This window comes from Nanorana parkeri, unplaced genomic scaffold (genome assembly GCF_000935625.1).
Source record: "Nanorana parkeri isolate BGI_ZX_2015 unplaced genomic scaffold, ASM93562v1 scaffold108, whole genome shotgun sequence".
Taxonomy (NCBI): domain Eukaryota; kingdom Metazoa; phylum Chordata; class Amphibia; order Anura; family Dicroglossidae; genus Nanorana; species Nanorana parkeri.
Genome location: NW_017306376.1, coordinates 1,031,163 through 1,049,953, shown reverse-complemented (window position 1 = coordinate 1,049,953; position 18,791 = coordinate 1,031,163). Strand labels below are relative to the sequence as shown.

Genomic DNA, 18,791 nt, shown 5'->3' with positions numbered 1-18,791 from the left:
ATGTGCTTGCATGTTTCTGTACCTCCTGTTTCCATATCTTAAACCTGAATGCTTGGATGACCCATATTTATGCTCTCAGTTCCCTGCAAGACAATATTATTGTGTGCGCATGTCCATTGACCCACATATTATTTTTATTGACATCTAGGTGATCATCAGCTGTTTGTTCAGTAATTTACTGTTTTCTCTTCATTAGTGTTGGACTCAACGGGGGACGTTGCACTGTATGCCGGACTGGTTGTTGCCATTTTCATCTTCATTGTTATACTCATGGCTGTTGGCATAATTGTGTACAGACGCAACTGCCGAGATTTTGACACTGACATCACAGATTCCTCAGCAGCCCTTACAGGAGGCTTTCATCCGGTGAACTTCAAGACTTCCAGGCACGGTATGTCTAATGTGCTTGACACCCTTACCTATGCACTACTGTGTGTGTTCATTAACTGTCGCCTTATGAGGTGCGGCCAGATGGTCATAATAAGAAAACAGATGAGGCTTATAACGACAGTATTCCATTCAGGGAATTGTAATTACACCTTTATATTTTGTAATTACAGTATACAAATCCGTGACACATGTTAAAGATAGAAGTCGTCATGATAAGATATATATTCTCATTCTATAGAAGTGAATATCATATATTATTACTAGGTTAAGGAAATGTAATAAGTTCTGCAGCTAGCTTTTTTTTTTAATAGCATGTTCAGTTGCTGTATATTGTCACTGACTGAATATGGTGATCTTGTTAGTTCAGTGCATTTGTGTAACTATTGAGCAAATACACACTATTGACTTGAACAAAAACACTAAAAGACGTAATCATGTCTTGAAGAAATGTTTATGTAAACCTGTTTCAATTAAAATTAATAAAATCTTGACTCTTTTTCTAGATAATTCTCATTTACTACACCCATCGATGCAGCCAGATCTTACAGCTAACGCTGGGCTATATCGAGGGCATATGTATGCCTTGCAAGACTCTGCTGACAAAATCGCCATGACTAACTCTCCATTGCTGGATCCCCTCCCAAACCTAAAGATTAAAGTCTACAATTCATCGACAGTGGGATCATCACCTGGAATACAAGACAACCTGCTTGGTTCAAAGTCTGTAGCGTCGTATCCATCAGACACTAACCTCATTAATGCAAGAAATAAAACCATGAGTAGCCAACACTTGTTGACTTTACCCCGTGACTCCAGTAACAGTGTGACAGGCACATTTGGGGCTCTAGGTGGAAGGCTAACATTCCCAAACACAGGTGATCTCATAATTTCTAATTTGTCTAATTAACTTTGTATTTGGCTAAATGAATAGTATTAAAGTTGAAGGATTTTATTGATGCTTGTGTCTCCAGTAAGGAGTTTACCTTCCTTCCTTTTTTTCTATGCAAATGACATAGCAGAAAGTGTCAAGAAATTGAGGGGGATTCATCATTTGACAGTTGACAACAGTATCCCAACTGTTCCCCATTCTGCTCAGATTTCTATCCCTCATGAAGGGAGTCTTTAAGAACTCCTGAAACACATTGGATTTTTAACGGAATGCTAAAAAAAAACTTTACCGGGACCTAAATATTACTCTGGCACATTTCTCTTTATGATTTTTAATATGTTGATACAATAGTCTAGTCATGGCCCCTGCATACCAGAGAGCAGCCTTCCAAAAGCTTCCACAACAAACGATATGTACAATTGGTCACCTACCTACACTAGGGAACACAAGAATCCACCACATTGTCTTCAAGGTGGGTAGGGTAGGTGGTGGTAGGTGGATAGGTTAGGGTAGGAAACACTTCCCTACCCTATCCAAGGCTAGGCAGAAAAGCTGTGGGTGCACATACACTGTAAGCAGTATTATACAAAAACAGGTAATTATTATGATGAAAGCAGACATTAAAAATATGTGTAATTGAAAAAAATATTTTTTACATATTGCCTGAACTTCCATTTACCAGGCTACATTCATATCTAATTAAAATTATTATTTAAAAAACAAACATTGTAATTACTGTTGTGCTCTTTTGCTTTATTGTTTGAGAGCAGTCAAAAAAAGTGTGAGGTTTGTTTTCTGTTTCCCAGACAAATTTCAAAAAAATCTCATTCATATCCAAAATATGTTTTGGGTGCATATTTTTATATGAAATTACATGAAATGCTGTAGCAATGTTGTTGATTTGATATTATGCGCTTCAGCACAATTAGGACTGAAAATAACTTGCATTAACTAAAAATGGCAGTTATGGCTCCTAATAGCCCAGAATGTTGTGAATATGCATGTAGTTATAATTTTATTCTTCTCTTGCACATTTAGAATTCAACATCTATGTGTGGTGAAAACTGCCGGTAAATTATAACATTACACCCAACTACCACCACAGAAAATCTAAGCTAAAGAAAGTGGTTATACTTCATGACATAATTATGTTCTATAGCCAACAACCACTAGACAAAATATTCTAACTTGGAGCTTACACAGGACTTTCTACGTTGTACTGCCGTGAATGAAGTAGTTGTGGAGGGCAGGGAATGCAAATAGTAGTAGTGGAAGAAGCAGCCTGTAAGGAAAACCTTACATAGGTTAAAGTTCTGTTCTGAAGGTCACATTGATAGATTTAGAAAATATTAATGGATCAATTTTGTATGTACGGTAACTGTTTATTAAACTAATCAAATTGTGTTTAGTCGCTCTTTAGAGTAAACCTGTCACAAGCATAAGCAATTCAAACTAGAGATATAAGTAAATGATAAGCAGATGACACATTAAGTGAAAACCAAATGGCAAAATGATCAGTAGATCCAGATAGCTGAATGCAAATCTTAACCTTTTCTGCAAAGGTTTCACGTGGTCCCATCCCTACCCACCTCCTGAACCTCCCCTTTGATCACTGAGGCCACCCGTTTATTAAAAGACAAATAGGGAATCAGGTGGGGGTAGGTCATACCTGTATCTCGGGATATTCTCATATAGTTTTCCAGTAAGGATATCCTATGATGTTTTTTTAATCATATGCTTAGTTTGTATTGCCACATTTATGCCAGATTTGCTTTTGGCTTTGAATTCTAAAAAAGGAATCTTACCCCCAAATAACTTGAAGTAATTAAATTATATGATCATAAAACATTTATTCTTTTTAAGGGTGAATATATTAAAAAATGTATGAAATGTTACATGCCTGGGACTTAATACTGATATATTTAATTTTCCAGGGGTGAGTTTACTGATACCGCATGGAGCAATTCCACAAGGAAAATACTATGAAATGTATTTGATGATAAACAAAAGAGAAAACACTGTGTAAGTAAATGATCTCTCCTATGGACTCCTCGTGGCTTTATACTTACTGACATTTGTAGATATGTTTTTACTTTTTTTTTGTGTGTCCATGTCCTCCAGTTTTATTCAGTCAAATAACTGCATACAGCCTATATTTTCTTAGTTGACTGTTTTATCTGCTGATTAAAAATTATCCCGTTCAACACAAAAACACATAAGTTGCCAATTCATAACTATTATTCATTTAGCTGCTAAACCCAAGTATCCAGGAGCCATACCATAAACATACTTGGCCATGCAGAATTGCAGTTAAATGTAGAAGATTCATATGTTCAGTCTGCACGCTGAGGTTAGTCTGTGGAAAATGGCCATACAATGGATGCACACATCCACACTATCTCTTTTCCATACCATTTAATATTTGATTGCGAGCCAAATGTGTAAGCAGTAGTGGTAGATATTGGGTCTAAAATGGCTTTACCTGCTTTGAGAAGCCAGTGATCACACATCTGATGGTTATAATATACTGAAATTATTTATGCATTATCATACGGTAAAGTGACAACATTCTTGTGGCTTCTCTTGCAGACTACCTTCGGAAGGTACGCAGACAATTTTGAGTCCTATTGTAACTTGTGGCCCCACTGGACTTCTCTTGTGTCGACCAGTCATTTTGACCATTCCTCATTGTGCTGATATCACCACATCCGACTGGATTTTACAGTTGAAAACTCAGTCTCATCAGGGAAGCTGGGAGGTAAGATCGAGGATCCCAACAAAAAGTGTTTAGTTAAAGATTTCCTACAGCTCTTGGACTGCAGAACAACTTGATTATTTTTTACCTATAAAAATCCTTATTGTTTTATTTACTTGCTTTAAATGTTTTTTTTTTATTACATACGGTTTTGGCAGTGAAAGGGTGCTTGTGACTCCAGAACAGCTTGCTCAGGAGAAAATTCTAATTAAGGACAAGTGAGTTTTCAGTCAGTATTCCTGTGAAGAACCAATGCTGCTTGGGCAGCAATTGAAGTGGACACCTTGTGGAAGGGTGTCCATGTCAAGGCTCTTGTACCCAGGCCAGGGGTTCGCTGTCAACCCCTGCTGCTGATGCAGTGTCACAAGATGGATTAGAGGAGTTCATGAGGATGACACAGAAAGTGTGTGTGTGTCTAGGTCTGCTATCCTAGACAGGCAGGCCTGTCTAGGACGTGCAACTTTGTAGTGGTGAGAAACCAGAGATTTTGTTAGTGAATGAAGCTAGAACAAACCCCTGCGAAAGAAAATGCTGTTTTTCCTACACTGTTTGCTGACTAAACATGTGCAGAAAGTCCTAAGGCGCACTCTAGCACGTGGACTGGCTCATCACAAACTCCATTTCAAACTAAATCAGCCTGTATTTCATTAAATGCAGATTTTCATCAGCCTACTTGTTTGCTAAATTAATGTTTGTTTTGTTGTTTTTCAGGAAGTTGTGACATTAAATGAAGAGACTCTTAACACACCATGTTACTGTCAGCTGGAAAGTCAGTCTTGTCATATTTTACTTGACCAGCTGGGTACCTATGCCTTTGTCGGGGAATCATACTCCAGATCTGCTATCAAGCGGCTCCAGCTGGCAATATTTGCACCTATTCTTTGCACTTCGCTGGAATACAACCTCAAAGTCTACTGCTTAGAGGACACACCTGATGCATTAAAGGTAAAAGAAAAACATTTTGTGCTTTGGCTTTTCTGTTTTCGAATTTGCTATCTATAATAACATCACTCATCACTAAATTTATTTCCCAAAAGCTAAGTTCAAATGGACCATTCATTAAAATGTCAATTTCATATTAATTGGGAGCTTATCAGAATGACCAAATTACATTAATATTTTGATTCAATAGAGAACAAGTAGTGCCTTTATATTGGCCCTATCAACGTAATTCCACAGCAATTTGTGGTGGGTCCTGGATCTATAGAAGAATTGTAGATATTTCCCCAGATGCCATTTTTGGAGAGATTTCTCAACAATGGCTAGTTCAAGGATAAGTAGCCCTAAAGGAGCCTCTATTCTTCTTAGTACTGCCTAGTAAAATTATGTTCAATTTGGGAACATTTTTCATATGTGTCCCCATGCAAGCTGCCAGGCCTTCCTTAATTTGTTATCCATTGTTAACAAAAAAGGCAATTCTAGAGAGGGTGAAATACTTCGACAAGAGCATGATGTACGATTAAGCAAAATGTCATACTTCTTGTTAAAGCAGACTTGTTTGATGATCAGTGCAGACTAAAATGTAATAATGTTCAGTGATGGTGGACTTCACACATTCTGTACGTAATAGATCACATTAGCTTGAGTCGGTTTTGTGGCATTTCTGGTTAATAAAGTAAAGCTGTTTTTTTCCCAGCTGTTAACCTAAACTCGTGTAACCTGGAAATCTAGCTATTAACTATTATAAATCAGGCACAAAATTGGGTTTATTCTGGAACATTAATTAGCAGACCTTTCGTCGACGCAGAAGCTGAAACACTCTTTTTAATCTTAAAAAGAGCAAGCTAATTAAAAGTAGAAAACTGTTTCCTATTTTACCGTTTTAAATATTCAAATGATGATATTACGGCAACGTATACTTGTCTAACCTTATAGCTCCCAGGTAATTAATGTACTCGGAGAGCTGCCTCAGTGTTTAAAGGGCAAAATAAAGTAATTATTTTTACTATTTCTCCGTTTTGCACGCCAGTGTGCAAATGTCTTCCTCATAACCTCATTATCTCAACAGATAATTTCAGAAAACAAAGTTAACTGGGACATTACATAATAATCAAGTTGAAATTCAGGTTGTGTGTTTAGTTTCGTGTACTTCAGATTCTCTAGGACCTCTCAGCAGGCCCATCTCCTTCTAAGTATTTATCATCAATATTATTAATAGTCTAATCCAGTATAATTGTACTAGAATAAAGTTTCTTATGCAACATGTTTACTGTTTTTTAAGTTCAATTTATGTTGACTTGATTTGATTAACAAGGCAATTTGTCACGTTCTGTGGACTGGGGCACTGGGACACATGAGCTCTGGGTTTTGCAAAGCGGTCTGAAGCAGAGAATGGGACTGGGAAGCTGAAGTGATACCTGGGATGCAGGTCACAGGGAACCTAGGGACTAAGGTGGCTTTGCGATACAGGGGCGTCCAGACACAGGGGACTAGGACAGGGTGACTGCACAATAACCGGGGTTATGCAAGAGGCGCAGAATCTAAGGAGGGCCTAGTCTTCCACAGAGCCTCCACTGGCGATTACGATTGTGCGGCAGGACACCTCCCAGGTTGCAGCCCTCTGACACAACCGTGCAGACACGACTGTCCTGCTACTCTGGGGAACTGGACTCAGTGGCAGGTAGGGGCTACGGATACACAGAGATATGCACTGGGGAACTTGCTTAGCACAGGGGCCACAGAAACCCGGCGAGATGTGCACAAGGGTAGGTGCGTAGAGCTAAAAGATGCACTCGGGAATACACTGGGAGATGTGCACTGGGAGACATGCGTAGCAGAGAGGCTATGGATATACCGGGAGATGTGCACAAGGAATGCACAGAGGATTGTGTGTTGCACTGATGCACACAGGGGAATACACTGGGAGATGTGCAAAAGGGAATGTGCGTAGCACAGGAAGATACATACGGGAAGGAGCAAAGCACAGACACTAAAGGAGACCGATAACGAAACACATGGAAAGGAGTGCGAGATATACAGGAACACTGGGAACAGAGTCACAAAGAACGGAGCTGAGCAGGCAGGTAAATGCAAGGAAGGCATACCAACAGTACTCACAGGGACTCACTGGGAACTAGAGCAAACAGGGACACAAGGAACAGCACAGAGGGAAATAACCAAACTGGGAGATCACAGGGCACACAGGAGGAAACCTGAAAGCACAAGGATCCAAGGAAGCACAAGGACGCTGGAATCCAGGAAAGCACAAGAACACAGGGAATCACGGAGGGTCCGACACTAGGGAACAGAATTATTGCTCGAACCTTGTTGCTCGAAGTAATTCTAAATAGGAGAGCAAGTGTGCAGATTGGCTGTAGCCCTGTGCATCACCATAGGCTAACAGCCAAAAACCTGGGAAAAGTCAGGCACAGAGGCAGGACACTAGGGAAAATCCGGCATGGATTCCAGGACATTGTAACATGATTCACCTATATGCATGTCTTTTGCGGCTGTCAGAACATATTTTCTCCTTATTGTGATTGGCTGAGCTTTTACTGATAGTAAAGATAACCCCTTCCAAAGCTGTACGGACTAGAGGAGATTTGACACTTGCAGTGTGGAGACGGTAGCCAAGGTTTGAACTGATGTGTAACTTTCTTAATATATTTTAGTGACCTTGAAATACTTTAGGGATATCTGAAAAATAAATCATTTTGATAAAATAAATTTTTCATTAAGGTTTATTACAGTCAAGTAAAAAAATATGCGCAGTATCAAGTTAGCATAAAGTAAGTCCTTTTCATAATAAAGACAAAACATAAAATCTTTTTTGCTTTGCCTTGTACACAGGAAGTTCTGGAACTGGAGAGGACCTTAGGAGGCTATCTCATAGAAGAACCAAAGCCACTGATGTTTAAAGACAGCTATCACAACCTACGCTTGTCTATTCACGATATTCCTCATTCATTGTGGAGGAGCAAATTATTGGCCAAATTTCAGGTCAGTGGGTTTAATCTGACAACAATTCCCTATTCGCAGCATTCTGTGTGTGTGTGCGTGTGTATGGGATTAAAAATGAAACTTCCACCAAAATGTGGTATTTTTCCTGTTTTGGATAGCGTGTAGAAGGGTTAGACCTGTAGACACTGTCAGTGCGACAGGAAGTGATGGGAAAATCAAACATTTCTCATTTTAGAGGTAAAAAATCTACCGTTAGGGAGACCTGTTTAGGTGACAACTGTTAAGATTTGGATTTCTTTTTCTTTTCGGTAGAGTTCCACTAATTTCCTGTCATGTTGGCTGGAATTTGAATTAAGCCAGCTTCAGCCAAAATCTGTTGTTTTGTTTTGGGTTGTGCGGGTGATGGGGGTATTTTATGTTTCCCTATTAACCCTTTCGCTGCCAAGGACGTATGGCATACGGACCTACAAAAGTGCTTCCAGCTGGCCAGGTCAGTATGCCATACGGACCTGGCATTTACAGTTCTACTATAAGCTGATGGTCGCTTTAGCGACCATCAGCTTATAGTTGCAGAAAATTCAAAAATGGCTTGGCCAGCTGATTTGAAAAATGTTCCGGAGGGCTTGGCAGCGAAAGGGTTAAGATGTCCCCTTAAAACTTGTGACACTTTTTTTGCATTAGGAAGCTTCCTTTCCTGAAGACATCTGCACACCCCATTTCTTCTAAAGGACAGGTTGTGAGGAAAAATCTTCCCAATGACAAACACAACAATAAATATTTTTAGAGACGTTCTTCTCCTTACCATCTTTATAGAAAACAAGCAAAAACTTTTGACTGTACATTAGTATTTCAACTGCTAATTCTACAATGTCTGGATGCTGCTGCATGTCAATGGCTGCTAGGGGGACTTTTTAATATTGTCTTCACCCAATTAATAAAAGTGTATGCTTTTTACAGGAGATTCCTTTTTATCACATCTGGAGTGGAAGCCAGAGAGCGCTGCATTCTACATTCACTCTGGAGAGGTATAGTCTGGCCTCAACAGAACTAACATGCAAAATCTGTGTGAGGCAGGTGGAAGGAGAAGGACAGATTTTCCAGTTGCACACAATGCTGGAAGAGGTATGGATTTACTGTTAAGGACTTAAAAGACTTTTTTTAATGCTTAAAGTCCATTTCCACCTTTGCAAGTGATTTTCATTTATTGTGGTAATGTAGAGGTGCATTGATGTTGTATACATGTGAACATTTTCATTATTCACATTGCAGGCTTTGTTAATTTTTTATATGAAGGTTTTATAAGCCTAATTCTCATTTTATCTTTTTATTTTTTTATATATCTTTTTATTTTTTTATATTTTTTATAACTCAATTTTCGAGTTTTCTCCCCTCCTTGGTCTGTTTGTAAACTGATACTGGAGCTTAAACACAAATATTGACTCTTTTATATAGATATATGGCACATGACTTAAAGACAAACTGAACTCTGGAAGCTTCACCCAGAGGAAAGGCAGGCAGGGGGCACATGTCTAGTCACCAGTATTGCTATTGATCTCCCTTGAGCTGATCTTTACCCTGTTATCGACTTGCTATGGCTTGTTCTGCAATATGTCTCTGTGTTGAGGTTTCCATCTTGGTGGGGGCAGGGTTTTGTTTCCTTATGTCGGAGCCTCCAGCAAAGAGAACAGTGAGCAGCATAAGTGTCATCCCCAAATATCAGCCTAAATCTCCTAAAATGTGCAGTCACAGACAGGAGCGTCTAAAAATCACTCTGCAGATATACAGCTATTGGAAAAAGAATGCCAATGCACCCGCATATACCAAGGGGTACACTGCAATTTTTTCTAGAGGAATTCTAAACAAAAGGTAGCATCAGGGTGCTGCTTAGGCTAAGTTAGTCTTTCTAGATGTCCTCTATAACAAAGCAAATCTTCATTTATGAGTTCAGGCCCACATTAAGGATCTCAGTTTCAGAATAAGTGCATAATTCTTAAGTGGAGTTCCTCTATGTAAAACTTCATCCATGAATGTCACACACTAAAATGGAGGCATCAAAGCCATGCAGCTTAGTAGCATTTATTCTGGTGCTCAAATGAATCTGAGAAATCCCCCAGTGTCAACAATTATATTGGGCGTTTTAGTGACATTTTGTTGCTGGTCAAATGGACCTTATTCTTCTGATGGCCTTGAAGAGCTGCAGAAATTTTTTCCAATCATGCCATGACAGGAAACACTGGCAAATACCAAAAGGGATTGTGTGATATTTAGGTAGCTGTGAAAAAGGGCAAACTCAAATGGGCGACTTTATCTCAGTCACAATTTAATAGAAAATTTAAATTTGCTGCAGCTTGTATATAATTCCATTTGCCCAAGATCTTACTGAGTGAACATCAGAGCGGTTTTAGCTGCATGTGAGCTTCACAGAGCTTTGAGTTCAATCATAAACACACGTATGTGCTAGCTTGCTTTGTATTGCAGGGCTTGTTTATTCCCAGGTTGGCTTCGGAGTGTAGAAGATGAGGTCTTCTCTATGTAAGAGTGGCCACAGTCATCTGCGGGATGCTAAAGTGGAAATGCCTCTTAAGGATTTAGCACACTGTCATGATTTTATTATATGTGTAAATAAGTATGAAATCGCAGATCAATGGCTTTTATTTAAAGGTGTGGCAGCAGAAGAGTCAGTATTACATATCTGCTTTGCGCGGGCCACATTTAAATCACTTTGGTTTTAATGGTGTGCTGTATACACCCAATCAATTGCAGCTTACATCAACATGTAATAGAAAGAGCAATAGAAAACAAATTCTGATTTAGATGCTACAAGTTAGTTTTTTGAAAACATATCTGCCCTGCTAAAAACATTTTTCCAACATTTTAAATAAACTATTGACCTTTTTTTGAGCCAGGAGACAATGTTATAATTCTTGCCAATGCAAGCTCCAAATGTTTTTATGTGTTTTTCTCTAGTGTATGTTTTTTCTTGGTTATATTTGTATCTTGTATTTTATTTCCGAACCGTGTTATTTAAATATTGTAATTCAGCAGCATTCAAATTGCAGTTTATTTTCAGATTTATTTAAATGAAAAACCTTAAGTAAAATCTGTCACAGAAAAGCCTTTTAAACTCTTACTTGTGTATGTAAATCAAAGCAACTTGTCTTCATCATAAAAATCCATTTATAGACATTCTTTTGTAAAGATTTTAAAATAGACATTCGGTATTTAGCTTTTTGTTTTATTAACTTTATTATATTTTGATGGAGTTGGAGCGTTGATGTTTCTTTAATGGCAGTTTTATCTATAGATGTGTAATGGTTTTTGGATGGAGTAATGAGCAGAAAACATTAATTATTTAGGTTTAGCCTAGCTGTGGAAATATTTGAATGACTGGCAATTATCTAGTCTGTGAACATAAAATGCCTATCATGAAACTGTAAGCATTGTGGAAGAACAAGGCATTGGTTTGTTTAAAGCAAACATCTTAATAAAACATGATGTAAAGTGTGAGACCTCTCTTTGTGCTTTAAAACATTTAAGCATTAACTCCTTCCTTAATGTAGAAATCAAAAGAGATGTTTGACTGTGCTATTACTAATCCCTTCATATTTCCCATAAGAACAGACCAGTTTTAACATAATTACTACGTACGGATTGATTTAATGAATCCATACACCCAAAATTACTTAATGATGGAAAGTTGGCAAGCTTAACTTTTAGCGTCTTGTTTTAGAGATTTTGATGGGAGTTTTCTGAGTTTGCGTTAAAGTAGAACTCCAAATTTATTTGGGAGCAAATCCATTCTAGGTTATATATTTATATCCCTAGTATTTAATCAGACTTGATCTTTACCCGCTTGTGGTCTGTAATTAAAATAGGCCATACCAGTGCAATTCATGAAAGTCAGTGTTGAATGGAGGAAGGTCGTGTTGCCTGTTACGATCACATAATGGCTCCTAGTATTGTAATACAAATCTTTACATCCTTTTAAATGTGCAGCTCTGTTTAAAAGTATCTCAAATGAAACAAAACTTTCAGTACTGGGATTTACATTTATTCAATTACAGTATTAAGTGGATGAGATGACTTGGACATTTTTTGTAAAAAATGAGAGCTGGTACTATGGTTGCAACTGTGAGGAATTTGACATTTTCATCAACTTGTAAAATATTGGCTGGCTTCAGATTATAATGGGAAGGTAGTTTGTAATCAACATAGATTGCGTAGCTATTTTAAGTTATTTCAACTTTTTAGGAGACCGTTCCAGAAACCTTTTTTAGGTAACACTCCAACATCTCACTATCCTTATTGGATTTTTTTTTTTTTTAATGGCAAGGCCATGTAGGGGCGGGGGAAACAGGAACTACTTTGGGAGGTCTCTGCGCCATTATCCCTGAGAGATACTGTAGACTAACAATAATAGGTAATTATAATAATTAATAATAGGTAATAATTGGCAATAGGTAATTCAACTTATTAGCACCTATAGATAAAGACTAATTGTTTTCCATGCACTGACCCTGCAATATCATATATTATTTGTTGTATGTGACCATGTGTGCAGATGCTCTGTCAGTATGCTTTAAAGAACATTCACTGCTATTCCAGGCATGTGGAAAAAGTGTGTCTGGGTACACAGAAGCATTTCTAAAGTGTTTAGCGAGAAGGGTGCTTCTCAGTTCATCTTCCTGCCTATAGCTGTTTTTTCTCTTCTATTGACACTGGAAAAATAGAACAAAGGTGTAAAATGTGGCTCTCTGCACTCTTCATCCAATGTCCATAGTTGCAGAAAAAGCTGAGTGAGAGAGGTGGAGCTTATCTCCAGTCTTTTTATTTATTTAATCCCTCATGTATCACAAGGGAGCTGAATGTTACTGTACACATGCAATTAGTCACAACATTTTATCCAATAAAGGTAATTTGTATTGTTTTGTTTTAACAGAATGCCAAATCATTTGATCCTTTCTGTTCACATCCCGGAAGCAATGTGACAACCCAGTTAGGACCATATGCCTTTAAGATGCCCTTAACCATCCGGCAAAAAATTTGCAATAGCTTGGATGCCCCAAATACTAGAGGAAATGACTGGAGGCTTCTAGCACAAAAGCTCAATATGGATCGGTACGTCTTTGATTTGTGTGTGCCTGTCTCATTTTTCAGGTCTGCCATAAATAGTAATTTTATATTGTGGTCTGTAGACTGGACCATAAAAATGTTTTTATTTCTGAAATTCATTTATGCACTGTGTTGCATTCATAGGTGTGATTTTAAGTGAAGTTGTGTTATCAGATATATTTCTGTTTAGTCATAAAACCTTTCTTCATGTTTTTCATGCACTGCAATTGAAATCTGTGGGGCCACGCTGATGCACCAAAAAAAAGCACCTGTACTGTTTTTACCAGGCACATCTCAGCACAATGTACAGATGTAATCAGGCCCCTTAGAAAATATTGATAATAATGGTGTCTTGCATTGTCACTCGGAGTCCAACGTGTGTCAAAGCACACAGGTGTGAACAGGGACTAAATGTGGTCATGAACATAGATCAGACTAAAAATGTTGTTTTAACCGTTCTGACTGTCTGAACATAAGCTGATACTAAGGTGAACTCATAGGCATCCCCAGCATAGTGTTGTTGTCATGTGAAGCACAAACACTCAGGAAGCATCAGACCTATTGAATATTTTATAATAATTACCATAAATAACTAAAAAAAAAATCGACTAATAATTAGAATTCATTTGGAATAGCCTGCATCACTGCAATGACAAAAATCATTGTGCCATATGTTTTAAAGTGCTTGGATTTTCCAAAGTAGAGATCTCAGAATGTTATTTATTTATAGATCATTAAACTACCATTTAATGGCATAACAAGGAAGCATATAAAAAGAGTATTGGATCTAATGTTTAAAAATTTACAGCTGAACTTCAGCTAAATACACATATAAATATACATATACAGCAGATCTTTTTTCCTGCCAAAGGAAGTACATAAGCACTGCAGCACAGCTGTCTGGCTGTGTGCTGCTCCCAGTCTGTTTTGTTATACTTTGATTAGATCTTAGTTGATAATTCAAATATGTAAAAGGAAAGCTTAAAGTTTAAAACCTGAAGTTTGTATATTTTTATATCATTATTTTTATTACTTCCACACAGGTGATATACATATATGTTTATTGTTTTGCCTTCTGAAGGGTTTGTAATTTTCTTTTAGCCATTACTGATATACATAAACCGGTTCTAGTTGGTAAGGTCACACTGCTACTTCCTGGTTTAGCAATACTGATTCCTAGGTCTAGTCCCTGTTCACTGGATAAAGGTGACAATGCTGATTCGTTGTCTTATGAGGAAGGTTTAAGGTGCCCATACACTGCACGATTCTCGTACGGGAATCGTGCAGTGTGAATGAAGACGTGCGACCGTTTCTACTGTACGGTCGCACATCTTTTGTCTAAGGAGCACGCTAGAAAAGCAGCCGAAAATCTTACGATTTTCAGCTGGTTTGAATGATGCTCAGGAGACAAATGCCGAACAGGCCGGTGTGCGCACGCGCACACTGCCCGTTCATCATTGCGGTCATCGGAAAGCCCGCCCCTCAGGGGGCAGGCTTGCGATGATCGCAGGTACGATCTGCCTGTCCAAGATGGGCAGGTTGTACGTTTTTTTAATTACTTTACAACCATCGCAAGACCAAGGTCTTGCGATGGTTGTAAAGTGTATGGGCACCTTAAGAGACTGAGAGGTGACAGAAGGAGCTGAATTACTGAACCAGGAAGATTAATTGCTTAATCAGGAACAGGATGTATGTATATCACCTATCTGGTTGTGCAGTGCGTAAAGTGTGTTTAAATTGCAAGACTGATGGAGCAGAATTACCTATACTTTGGCAACAAAATATATATACATTTCATCTGTGCTTTTAGCTGTTTTAACTGTCAGGAGTTTTGCTTTATTACAGAGTGCTTTCAATACATTTATGTTACAGGGCATACTGGAATTTCTATTAAGAAAGCTCAGCATTAGCTTTGTTTTTGTTGAGATTGACACCCCCTAGACTGTCTCTAGCGGTATGTCCCTCAACAAGTAAATTTGGCTATGTATGTGTAATCTGATACGCACTTATTCAGGTCTATTCACAACACAGTAAGTCAGCCTGGTGATTAGGTGCTCTGTTGCCTCACACTCACCGCCTTCTGACTGCAAGTGGTAAACACAAAATATTCATATGTGTTATTTCATATTTATGTGTTTAAAAAGAAAATATATTACCTTTAATAAATCAGAAATATATGCATAAACACTGTAAATCATTTTTTATAAATAACAGTTCTGATTTGTGGTATTTTTTTTCCACTTCTAGATATCTAAACTATTTTGCCACCAAAGCCAGTCCAACGGGGGTTATCTTGGACTTATGGGAAGCCTTACACCAAGATGACGGTGATCTCAACACTCTGGCCAGTGCCTTGGAAGAGATGGGCAAAAGCGAGATGATGCTTGTCATGGCAACAGAAGGAGACTGTTGATGACCTCAACTCATTTGACTTGAGTGGGTGAATTTGTGAAAAGTGGAATGAAGATGGAGGGCAGGAAGGCCTTTGGTCCTTAAAACAAGAGACATTTTCAGTCCTTGTTTGTGCTGGATGACTCGCAGAACTGCAGCTTAGTGGGGAGATTGAGTACTCCTCACAGTCTAAACACAACCAGCCTTAGAATTCCTTACATACTCTGTTTACAAGCCATTCAAGTGTCTAATGGAATACCCTTTCACTCCACTCCACATAATGCCAGGTGCACGAAGAGAAGCATCATCGGTACCATGATAGCTGCGGATAAACCTCTTTCACATCACCATTTAAGAAAAAAAAAAAGAACAAAAATTATGACTTTGTAGTTTAATGCTCTTTCATTTCCTCCATCTTTAGAAATATCTATTCTTTGAACAATCTGATCAAACTGTTTTTATCCTGTCCAAGCTTGGAACAGCCTTATAATTAAGGCAAGAGGTTTCTTAGGAAACGCAAGTTTATTTATTATCCAGATCTTTGGATGAGTCTTTGTTATATATGTAATGATTGAGATTTCTGAGTGTATGCACCCGTGTGTATGTTTGAGGTAGGCTTGCCATCTGTCCTCCCTGCCATCTTGCTCCAGTAGAAGTTTCTAATTGCAGACAAATTATTTCAATGGCCTACTTACATTTGTGGGGCCTACTTGTCAGTATAATAATGTTCAGCGCTGCGACTGTACACAGACTGCATTGGGGTTTGTTTATTGTTGTTTGATTTGCCATAACAGATTCTTCATATTTCACTTACCTGAATGGAAACCCTACACAAGCTCAGGGAAAATATTGCTTATGTTCTATAATCCTACCACTGGAACGTGGAAAATAAGTGGTCAGTTTAGAGAACTAAAAGTTAAATGAATCAATTTAAAGGGCCACATTTAGGAATATTAGTGCATCTGTAATACTAATACTACAACATGCAGCTATAGCCCATACATAATAGAATCTGATTAGATGGTACAGGTTTTAACCAATATTTTTTTCAATACAACCTTCCATCAATATTGTTGTTTTTTTAAAAGCCCTGGTTTCATCCTTCATTATGGTCCTTTTTTTATTTCATTTTAATTCATGTATAATGAAATGACAACATATTATTTTACAGTATCAACCAGTAAATTTCAAATTAATTTAACTTTCCTTTTATAACAATCAGGCTTCATTGGCTAATTGGTATTGTAGATCTGCAAGAGTGCTTATTGGCATACATGGATCCATAACGTGGGATAAAATTGCCTTGTCATGTTTGCATTTATACATGCATAGAGAGAGCTGCCTTTTGTAAACAAGAGTGCATAAAATGGTTAGCTGTATTGTGCAACAGGCTCAAGTAGTAAGAAGTAGTAAGCTGCCTTGTGTAGCATGAGGGAAAAGAGCAATGATGTGCAGTAGCCTATAGCAGCCAGTCTAATTTTATTTTTGATCCAGTTAAAGCAGCCAATTATGAAAGATACTGATTGGTTGTTGCGGGTTGCTGCACTTTGAACATTGTTTATTGCCTTATTAAATAGGGGCTTCAGGGTCCTTTTCTACTTGATTGCATATGTAATTGCAAACATCTTGCCAGATTATTAAATTATTAAAACAAATTTGTTTTCTGACATAAGGAAATCTAACACTTCGATCATGACTCCTTTAAAAAAACAGAACCATGTCTTTACAAATTTCATTGTAACTTTTTAGATTGTACCTAAATGTCTTAACCCCCCACACACACAAAGGTTTTTGTTTAATAACATGTGAATCCGTCCATGCCATTGTAGAAATTTAAATTTATTTTTTCAATAATACGTTCATTTATGTATCACTACAATGTGTAAAGAGAACTGGATTAAAAGTGTTATTTTTCTATTTCAAGTTTGATTGAATATATAGCACTTTGTACTAATCTTTCCGTACTGCTCTGCTTGAAGGTGTGTAAATAACTAGGAACACAGTGTTAAATTATAACACCACGTAGCGTGATGTATGTCTTTTTCAATCAATCCACTTTAATGTCTGCTGGGCTCCAAAGAAAGAATCTCCAGGATTTGTATTGTTGGCAGTTGAATCATAGTCTACTTTTGTGTCTTCTAACTTGATTTTCTATATTTTTGTTACCTGTTTAAAGGAGAATTGAAGCCCTAGTAATGAATACATACTTCTTTCACATAAGAACTCTATCCTAACAGTTTAGCTTTGGGTGAATAATCTTTAATAGCCTCAAGGCCTTTGTTGGACCTTTGTGAAAGAGGTGTTTCCCTCCTCACACAAGTTAATGGGAGCGCAAAAGCAGCTTGAAGTTTCATATAGCTCAGAAGGATCTCAAAGTGATCTCAAATGCAGTCTGAATGCACCTAAATGCTAGGTCGGTGTGTATAATCCAAACATTAAATACCCGAATGACTCTTTTCTCTCATCACTAAATAGTGTTTGGTCAAGTTCTTTAACATACAGTACATAGTTGTTACAGTGTGCCAAAGATACAGATTATCCACCAGTCTCTGTCCATCTCTCTTATTCCTTCTTATAACTGAACAGTCCTACTCTATGACAAATATATTTAAAGGTACAGCTTTTTCTTTTTGTTGCCATTTTTCAAATTTCTGGCCTTGGTACTGTAATGACTGGAGTTGAATCCATGGTTAATATAGTTAATCTATTTAAAGGAGCCATGAAGAATAGAGCAACCTATACAAAATACATTCTAAAGAGTTTCTCAATTTGATATCTATATTGTCTAACAATTTTACATCTGTAAAAAAATTTCTTCCTCAAAATGGATATGGTGTCTCCACCTTAAAGGATAGTAATGGTAGTGATCTGCACACTGTGTGGCAGCAACAAAACCTTATGGGGCCAATTTGCTTCTTAAAGGAAACTATTCTCTAGACGTTTGTAGTCGGATGCCACAGCATCTATATTGTGGCTTATACTAGTTATCAATACAGGTGGCTCTTGCCAACATGCCCAGGGGCTGTTGCTATTTAAAGTTCATGTAGGTGCTCTATGTCAAACAGCAATGGCCATGATATAGCATATCCACCCTATTTCTTTCATAAGCTATTCTGTATATGGAGTGGAGACTGTAAAGCAAAATCATAGTTGGCAAATTAAAAACAAATACATTCAATTTTTTTGATGCATTTTCTTTCATTTCTACTTTTTTATATTTATAGCCCAGAGTTACGGTTTATTTGTAAACAATTCCCTTTTGTGGATAGAAAGTTGTGCTTTGAGGAAATCTTTGAAACGTAAGGTTTTTAGGATTCATGTATCTACTTCTTTGAATTGCAGCCTCTGGAAATT

At 37.7% G+C, this 18,791-nt stretch overlaps 1 protein-coding gene across 1 annotated transcript in view; it reads left to right on the top strand.

Moving 5' to 3' along the window:
• The window catches only part of UNC5B (unc-5 netrin receptor B), a 33,956-nt gene extending 17,626 nt beyond the window's left edge, over nucleotides 1–16,330 (top strand). The window contains exons 8-16 of the mRNA XM_018553064.1: nucleotides 197–391; nucleotides 894–1,265; nucleotides 3,214–3,301; nucleotides 3,869–4,037; nucleotides 4,746–4,979; nucleotides 7,824–7,973; nucleotides 8,892–9,056; nucleotides 12,874–13,052; nucleotides 15,294–16,330. Of these exons, the coding sequence (XP_018408566.1) occupies nucleotides 197–391; nucleotides 894–1,265; nucleotides 3,214–3,301; nucleotides 3,869–4,037; nucleotides 4,746–4,979; nucleotides 7,824–7,973; nucleotides 8,892–9,056; nucleotides 12,874–13,052; nucleotides 15,294–15,459 (1,718 nt within the window). The 3' untranslated portion in view covers nucleotides 15,460–16,330. The remainder of the gene's footprint in view (nucleotides 1–196; nucleotides 392–893; nucleotides 1,266–3,213; nucleotides 3,302–3,868; nucleotides 4,038–4,745; nucleotides 4,980–7,823; nucleotides 7,974–8,891; nucleotides 9,057–12,873; nucleotides 13,053–15,293) is intronic.
• Nucleotides 16,331–18,791: the final 2,461 nt, after the last annotated feature.